The sequence below is a fragment of the Danio rerio genome, chromosome 6 (genome assembly GCF_052040795.2).
Source record: "Danio rerio strain M-AB ecotype USA chromosome 6, GRCz13ab, whole genome shotgun sequence".
Taxonomy (NCBI): domain Eukaryota; kingdom Metazoa; phylum Chordata; class Actinopteri; order Cypriniformes; family Danionidae; genus Danio; species Danio rerio.
Window position 1 is genome coordinate 53,845,001 of NC_141026.1, and position 9,902 is coordinate 53,854,902.

Here is a 9,902-nt window from a genome sequence, read left to right on the forward strand (position 1 = left end):
ACATTCAACATTAGTTTTAATACTGCATTTGTTTTTAAATTTATACTTGTAAATATTGCAACATATGAATATTAAGAATTTCAACGAAATAACAAGCTAAAATATTTAAACATAGGATCTTTGCACTTCATTAAATATTATTTTTTTTTATTTTAAATGTAATATTCCCACTCATACACTTTCCTTTGCTTTAAAGTCACAGTCTTATAAAATTAAAACATTATTGAATTTTTGTTTAATCTTAGACACAAAAACCATGACGTCATAAAAATTAGGGACTGACAGCAAATTAGGCTCTTATTTTACATTTTAACGTTTTTAAACAATAAGGAGCACAAAAGAGGGGAGTGGAGAACATGTGTCTGATTCCAGCGACGCTCCAGGGACAGACGAGTCTTCATTGAGGCCATCTTCCAGCATAAACCACGGCGATTGAAGTTCTGCACAAGACTTTTGGCCAGCGGAGAAATTAAAATGGTCGTGCCCAACTGAGTCTGGTTCTCTCAAGGTTTTTTTTCTTCACTCCCATCAGGTGAAGTTTTTTTTCCCTCTCCGCTGTCGCCACTGCCTCGCATGGTTCAGGATTGGTAGAGCTACGCATCGATGAATTTGCTCTTCAGTGTTTGAACTCTCAGTAATGATTAAATCACACTGAACTGAGCTAAACTGAACTGAACTTAAACACTAAAACCTGAACCACACTGTTCCAGTTACTGAACCACACTGTTCCAGTTACTACGACCATTTATGTGAAGCTGCTTTGACACAATCTACATTGTAAAAGCGCTATACAAATAAAGCTGAATTGAAAAAGAGAAACGACAAGTTATTCAGTGTGGATATTTTCACCTGCCAACACACTGATGTTTGCAAACTGAACTTGGGATCACCTGAGGCTGTAACCATAGCAATGTAGCAGGCTGCTCTGAGCTCTTAAGGTAACTGTGCTTTCAAACCTCCACAGACTCATCTCAAAATGGCCTTTTTAAGGGGTTATGAAGTGAGAAATCACAATTCCTTGATCCTTTATTAAATAGTCAGTCGGTGTAATATTAAAACAACCTGTAAGTTTCGGGGTTCAATTTTTTCTTTTTAGCGTAGAACAGCTGATATTGAAACCCAGTCTGATAAAACGACAGGTTTCGGGATGCATCGCTAAACTCCACCCCTTTTTACATTACTCTATGTTTAGCTCCGCCCACCAATTCATCCTAGAGTTGGAAAATAATGAGATGAGAACACCTATAAAAGGTTTATGCAGGAACTAAAGGATAAACAAGTGAACACAACAATATAAAGTGCAAGTTGTGGTGCATTGCCTTCCTTTTGATCCAAACATTAGGAAAGAGCGAATGAACCTAACTTTTAATGAATTTCCAGAAGGCGTCAGTAAAAACTGATTCTGAAAATATGCTTTCAAACAAGACAAGGCCTAGGGTCCGTTCTTTGTACCTCACTTAAATGATCTAAGATGATTTGGCAGATCCTGGATCTTTTCATCTCGATAACTGATCTCTTGCTAATTTGGTTATTCAAACAAGTTTGCGAATCAGATTAGAATGTCTGGATAAACTGATGCATGTGTTGTGAAGGACAGATCTATCGATCCTCGAAATCATGATCAGCAATGCAACGATTGGGTGATGGCACAGCTGCGTAATGACATCATCTGATTAATATTTAATTATCCATGTGAGCAAAATTACATCAAATTAGCAGTAAACGGCTTGTTGAATATGACACGCAATAACCTTCATCATTTGTTGTGAACTGCAGGCTTTACACTTTCATGTGTCAAGAGTATTCATCATGTATTTCAATGCAAATCAATGTATTTAGTTTTACATTTAGAAAATATTTTCTTTATTATAGTAGCCGTTTTTTAATCGGTGTAAAGAATAACTGGATGTTTACGAAAGCATTTTGATATTGGTAAAGGCGTCTGCAACTTTTGTAAGGCATCAAAAATCACTGGCATATTAACCATCAAAACATGTTTATGACTGCATAAATGTATTACTGCTTTTAAAAAAAGTCACATATTGTGCATGTTTATTATACACAATTTGTACTAAGCGATCTAAAAAGTTCATATCAATAAGTTGTCTCTGTGCACCACCAGGTGGCAGTCTTTGTACTTTCATTTTGAGAGTGCAGATTGCATAAGTTTTATTAATATATATAACTTTATTTATTTTATTAATAACTACAACTTTATATATATATATATATATATATATATATATATATATATATATATATATATATATATATATAGTTAAAAAATATGTACTCTTTTCCCAAGTGTATATAACTACTACTGTAAGAAAATATCAGAATTCGGTACATACTTTCTGTATTATCTTTACTTGAACTGAGCCGATCTAATCCTGTTTATATAAATTGAACCGGCTCCCGATCAGGTTTAAGCTAGCAGAACTGTTGCTATGACAACAACTCTCGGATCAGCTTTGAAGAACGAAACGATCCTGGATCGTGTCAAATCGTCAATATCCAAATCCAGCTAACTGAGTAATCCACGTACGAAGAACGGACCCCTGTTCACACCAAGGACGATAACAATAAAAACACAGTTAAAAAACATTGTTTACAGTGTTAAAGAATAGTATAGTTCACACCCAAACTACAACGATAAAGATACAGAGGAGCGATATTGTTAGGATCACTTTCAGAATGATTTTCCCAAGCTGATGAACAATAAAACAATGACAGCAAGTCAGAATGTATTGAAATTTAAATGGGTTTGCGCAATTTAAAACTACAGACCACACTGCGGAGAAGCACACTGCTTGATGTTAATCTTTTCAGAGATTATTTAAAGATAAAGACTATCATGGAAACAACTGAGAAATAATGCTAAAAAAAATAAATGGAAGTTATTAAAGTCATGCTGGCAAATTAAAGTATAAAAATAATAGTAGCACATGAATCCAGTGCTAGTTTCAGTGTCTTTGTGTTGTCTTCTTTGAAAATGCTAGGGAACTGACTATGATTGCTAAATTAACTGTTTGATTAGATTGATTACACGTCACCAATAGTATGTTCAGATGTGGTAGTAGCACACTGAGGACACCTGCTGGTTACAAAGGACAATGCCCAATTTAAAGCATAATCTGAAAATAAACATCATTATCGTTCATCTATGTGTTTCTCAACAGCGTTCCTGGAGGACCACCAGCTCTGCACATTTTCTGTGGCTGTGTCTGACATCGCCTACTACTCAGTGGGTACTACATATGAATTAAAATTTACTCGACCATTAGAAAAGTATGTTCTATACCAGGGGTGCTTAATCCTGTTCCTGGAGATCTAACTTCCTGTACAGTTCAGCTCCTACCCTGATTAAACCCACCTGAACCAATTAATTAGAACCTGAAATCCACTTGATAATTACAGACAGGTGTGTTTGATAAGGGTTGCAACTGAAATCTGCAGGAAGGTAGATCTCCAGAAACAGGATTGGCCACCCCTGTTCTATACAGTATGAATGTGAGTAGTATGAATGGAACTCGGACGTACTACATCCGCCATCTTGTCACGCTTTACTCCCATTAATGAATTCTCTTGCATCATGGGATAGCGCAGCATGCATAGGATGCGCACTTCAGAATCTCCCCGGAAGTAGTAAGTCATCTGAGTACTTCTTGCATACTGTTTTTCAAACTCTATGAATTCTGGCATACTACTTGGCTCGCATGCTGTTTTTAGTATACTATATAGTATGGAAGTATGTGATTTTGGACCCAGCTCATGTCTCTTTAACCAAACACACCTGATCATCAGCTAATTAGCAGACACTGAAAAAGCAGTAATGGGTGTGACAGACAAAGGAGACATCCAAAACATGCAGTGTTGGTGGTTCTCCAGGAACGTGGTTGAGAAACACTGGTCTATGAGGACACAATTATATTTATTGGTATATTTATATTCATTGTTATCATGCTTGAGGTAAATGGACACCAAAACTAAAGCATGATGCCGTGGAAGTTAATTAGGACCCATTTAAAAGGTGACACTGCAAAAAAAATAAAAATAATAATAATCAATGCACAATTTGTTTTAGAAAATAGAGAACTTCACCAGTTTGCAGGGTGTCTGGCAGGAGGGCCTCTGGTTGGGATCAGGAGAGGATCACTGTCTGGGTCCCTTAAGGTGGATGCTCGTTCTCTTTCTGTCTTCTTCTCTGTCTTTCCTTGACGCTCCTCTTTTTTGGAAGGCAGCAGCGAGGACTTCAGTTTCGCAGTCAACTCATCTGTGTTCTTAAACACGCTGAAAGAAAAACACAGAGTGAAATGAATACCTTAAATCATATTAAATTGACAAAAGTGATTGTAAAGCATTTTAAAGGTACTTTGAATTTAAAGTTTTAAGATGTTGGTATTAGTATGTTAGTGTTCAGGGTTATTTATAAGCTAGTGTGCTCCACTGTGACAAAATTTGCATCATGCAGTTTGACACTTCCGACTAAATGGATCAACAATTTTTTTGACATCCCCTCATATTTTAGTTTCTCATCAAATCTTCTGACCAATCAAATGCTTTCTAATATCTAAAAAGTCCCGCACCCTTAAAAACACCTCATTTGCTTTTCATTTGATGCGCTTGAGCTCGATCACTGGCAGAGCTTTAATAAAAATTTAACGCTATAGGCTGTTTTTTAAAAAAAGGGAAGGAGCTACTCTGTGTCCTGCCCTGTCTTCATGTTTCAGTTGAGATCAAACATCGAATTAAAAAAAAACGTACATTTCAAAGGACTTCATGGGACATTTAAATGCAAGTCTTTACTTTCATACGTTTGTGAAAATAAAATATTTTTGGCAATGTATAAAGGTTCAAAATGACTCGAGAATGTTAGAGTCATCAAATGATTCTTGTTCTAAGTTTGAGTTTTTTTCTGTATATTTCTTCAGATACTTTCTACCGTTCTATGATTCATGATGTGAGACAGTATATGGCACTTTCATTCATTTTCTTTTCGGATTAGTTACTTCATTAAACAGGGAACGCCACAGCGGAATGAACTGCCAACTTATCCAGCATATGTTTTACGCAACGGATGCCCTTCCAGCCACAACCTAACACTGGGAAACACCCATACACTCTCATTCACACACATACACTACAGCCAATTTAGCTTATTCAATAAACCTATTGTTCATGTCTTTGGACTGTGGGGGAAACCGGAGCACCTGGAAACCCACACGAACATGGGGAGAACATGCTAACTCCACACCGAAAATGCTAACTGACCTAGCCGGGGCTCGAACCAGCGACTTTCTTGCTGTAAGGTGACAGTGCTAATCACTGAGCCACCGTATCTGTACGGCTTCTATCATCGCAAATTTATTGGCATGTGATTTCCACCACTATGGATGTTTCTAACATAACTTTTGAAAAAATAAAATATTTAAAACTATAAATAAAGACTTTTTCAAAGGCATTTACATTTCAATCGTTGTGATTCTGCAACTGTAATTTTATAAATCTAAAGTTGCACCATTATGCACAAAACAATTAATCTGCATTGAGTTGTTAAAATGCAATGCATTACACAATAAAGACAGTTTGTGGCATTTTATCTGGCCTGAAAGCTGAAAATGTATCCGAAAATGCTAAATTCACAAACCTTTCAAATGTGTGCAGATTGGCCTCGTCAACATATTCGCTCAGGTTCACTGTGAGATCAGTCACTTTTTCTGTTGTGGAATCCTGCAAAAAAAAAAAAAAGAAGTAAAACACTGACTGTCATCTAAAGAAATGCATTGCAGTTATGATTGAATTGCAACTTTATTACCATTAAATTGAAGATCAGGCTTGAATCCACAGTGAAGGCTTTGAGCAGTAGGTTGGATTTGTCATCATTTGATCTGTATCTGAGCGCATAAAGCTCTTTGCTTTCATTCCAGCCAGAAGGAAGCAATTCTGTCTTCTTCTCTCCATCTTTAGGCTGTGTAAAGTTCATCATGTATATAATGCGTCAAACGTTTATGAGTTTGCTCAAAAATCAAACTAGTCAAGTATGTAATTATGCCTGTTGGCTCTGTATTTGTTCAAAAGATACATGTTTTGTATGAGTTATACACAGCTGCTTGGTCATTGAAGTAAAGTTAGTTTTAAATTTGCACAATGATTCAGTTACAACTTGTGACATGCCTCCCTATAATATTATTTACCTTGGTACTTTCAATATTCGTTCTGAAATCACATGTACACTCACCGGCCACTTTATTAGGTAAACCTTACTAGTACCAGGTTGGACATCTTAATCCTTTGTGGCATAGATTCAACAAGGTACTTGAAATATTTCTCAGAGATTTTGCTCCATATTGACATGATAGCATCACGCAGTTGCTGCAGATTTGTCGGCTGCACATCCATCACATCCCAAAAGGTGCTAGATTGGATTGAGTTCTGGTGACTGTGGAGACCATTTGAGTACAGTGAACTCATTGTCATGTTCATGAAACCATGACATGATTCGTGCTTTATGACATGGTGCAGTATCCTGCTGGAAGTAGCCATCAGAAGATGGGTACACTGTAGTCATAAAGGGATGTACACGGTCAGCAACAATACGCAGGTAGGCTGTGGTGTTGACACGATGCTCAATTGGCACTAATGGGCCCAAAGTGTGCCAAGAAAATAACCTTCACACCATTACACCACCACCAGCCTGAATCATTGATACAAGGCAGGATGGATTCATGCTTTCATGTTGTTGACGCCGTATTCTGACCCTACCATCCAAATGTTGGAGCAGAAATCGAGACTCATCAGACCAGGCAACATTTTTCCAATTTTCTGTTGACCAATTTTGGTGAGCCTGTGTCAGTTTTAGCCTCAGTTTCCTGTTCTTAGCTTACAGGAGTGCCACCCTGTGTAAACTTCTGCTGCTGTAGCCCATCCACCTCAAGGTTGGACGTGTTGTGCATTCAGGGATGCTCTTCTGCATAACTCGGTTGTAACGAGTGGTTATTTGACTTACTGTTGCCTTTCTATCTGCTCGAAAAAGTCATGCCTTTCTCCTTCAACCTCTGAACTGCCGCTTGTTTTGATTTCTCCCACAGAACTGCCGCTCACTGGATATTTTCACTTTTTAAGATTATTCTCTGTAAACCCTCGAGATTGTTGTGTGTGAAAATCCCTGTAGATTAGCAGTTTCTGAAATACTAACAACCATGCCACGTTCAAAGTCACTTAAATCATCTTTCTTTCCCATTCTGATGCTCGGTTTGAACTGCAGCAGATCGTCTTGACCATGTCTTCATGCCTAAATGCATTGAGTTGCTGCCATTTGATTGGCTTAATAGAAATTTGCGTTAACCAGCAATTAGAGATGTGTACCTAATAAAGTGGCCGGTGAGTGTAAGTGTGACTTAAAACAACATTAGCACTATTTATTGGACTGCGAACAATGTTGTACTTTGGACTTCACTATTTACAATTTGCACAGAATACTTTTCTGATGTTTTATTATGAAGGAGAACGTCTGAACGCGTGAATATAAAGCCAAATGTACATCAATGGCTATGTTTTGTAACAGATTAAATAAAGTACGTTTATACGATTAAAATCAACGTTCACTTACCTCATCTCCAATGCCCATACATTTATAGCCACTTTTCACTATTTCCCAGTGTACAAAACAAATCAGAGCATCCTGAGAACACGTTAAAGAGTTTGATACGCAGTTAAAGAGCAGCTCCAGTCCTGCCATCTTTAAACACACTCAAATTCTCTAGAAATGAAACCAAAACAAACAGCTCTCTGGGTGAAAATAAAGCGCGACTTTACTCAGGATGCATGGCGTGTTCACGCTGCTGATGCGGCAGTAACTAATATTCAAATAAATATTAATGCTGGTTCGTTTTGAATGAAATATAGGTTAATTTAGAAGTTAAGACGACAAATGTTTAACGTTATTTTTATTTTTGTTGGTCATGGTGAAGCGGTCCGACGAGAAATATTCCCGACTGGAAACAATAGACTGAAATTTCATTCCGCTGAAGATTATAATGAAGATAGCTCATTCGTTTATTTTCCTTCGGCTTAGTCCCTTCAGTCATCAGAGGTCGCCACAGCGGAATGAACCGCCAACTTAACTAGCATATGTTTTACATAGCGAATGCACTTCCAACTGCAAATTCAATACTGGGAAACATCCATGCAGACTCATTCACACACATACACTAACGTTACTATTCAATAGGGTATATGCCGAGCTCGTGTTTTTCCCATACTGATTAACTTACAGTGACCTGTTATTGTGAACTTGTTTCCGTTTTATATGGTTCCTTTTACAGTATTGATGTTGTAATGTCATTAAAATACATTCAGTTCAATAAAATTTGACATTTATTTAGTAGTTCAAGCGTAAAACGAGACAAAAAGCCGATTACTCGCAAGCGCCCGTCAGAATCGGCAGACTAGCGCAGAAACTCCATTGAATATACTGGGGTAAAACAAATGTTCATATTATAAAGACATGGCGGGGGAACATGCAATTTAATGCAGTGCTTCTTGTACAATCTGAGACCCACTTTAAATCGGATATAATTCTGCTAGTAAAGATCGCTGATTTTTAAAGGAAACAGACCTTAAACGCACCGATTTTGCATTGGCATTCAATTGGCCGGAAGCGCTTAACCCAGGTTAATGGCAAATTAAAAGTCATATTTGCATGCTTTGGCATATACCCTATTTCACCTGTACCACATGTATTTGGAGCACCCGGTGAAAACCCACGCCAACGGAACATGCCAACTCCATACAGAAATGCCAACCATTCCAGCTGGGGCTCGAACCGACCTTGTTGTGAGGCGACAGTGCTAACCACTAAGCTACCGTAACGCTTTTAAGGTAAGTAGTTTTTGATATTTCCCAACACGTATAACATAGCAGCTGTTGTTAATAAGCCTATATAATTTTTAGTCAGTGGATTTTATAGATTATTTGAAATGTTTGAAATGGTGGGCGTTTTATGTCGTAATGTGAACACAGCATTTATTTATGAATATGTATTTATTTATTTCGCCATATATCTCCATGTATTAGGGCCTACATAACTTTTTAAAGTTATAGGCTATAATTAATTTTCTTAGTCAAAACCATATTCCTTCTGAAAATGGACATACAAGTGTTACTTTTTATTTATTGTAATGTTTGTTTAGCGAACCGACCATTTAACTACAGTTTTAGTATAGTATGGGGCTAAATACCTCAATACACTACAGCGAATAGTCCAGACTGCTGAACGTATCACTGGCACTACCCTACCTACACTTCAAGAACTGTACTCTTCCAGAGTGAGTAAACGGGCTCGCAAAATCCCTCTGGATGCCTCGCACCCAGCACACCTGTTTGAACTATTACCGTCTGGTCTGCGCTTCAGAGCACCAAGCACAAAAATAAGTAGACACTGGAAAAGTTTCTTTCCTCAGGCCATCTACCTTATGAACAGTTAAATATTCCCCAACTGTGCAGTCAGGGGCGGACTGGGACTAAAAATCAGCCCTGGCACTGTAGCCACACCAGCCCACATTACCACACTGACACAGCCCCATGCACGGACACGCACATTCACTACTTATATTGGTGTCCTGATGGTAAAATAATATAAGCAGTACCACATATGTAATAGATATTTAAACATTTAATGTATGTGACTGGAACAAAAACGAATTTATATGCAATCGTTTCATTCATTCATTATCATTTCAGCTTAGTCCCTTTATTAATCTGGATCACCACAGCGAAATGAACCGCCAACTTGTTCAGCATATGTTTTACGCAGCAGATGCCCTCCAAATTGCAACCCACTGTGAAACCTCTATACACACATTCAAATACATGCACTATGGACAATTAAGCCTACCCAATTC

At 37.6% G+C, this 9,902-nt stretch overlaps 1 protein-coding gene across 1 annotated transcript in view; it reads right to left on the bottom strand.

Annotated features, from left to right (window-relative positions):
- The window catches only part of psmf1 (proteasome inhibitor subunit 1), a 13,848-nt gene extending 5,779 nt beyond the window's left edge, over nucleotides 1-8,069 (bottom strand). The window contains 4 exon segments of the mRNA NM_001002547.2: nucleotides 4,102-4,290; nucleotides 5,648-5,730; nucleotides 5,816-5,968; nucleotides 7,610-8,069. Of these exon segments, the coding sequence (NP_001002547.2) occupies nucleotides 4,102-4,290; nucleotides 5,648-5,730; nucleotides 5,816-5,968; nucleotides 7,610-7,738 (554 nt within the window). The 5' untranslated portion in view covers nucleotides 7,739-8,069.
- Nucleotides 8,070-9,902: the final 1,833 nt, after the last annotated feature.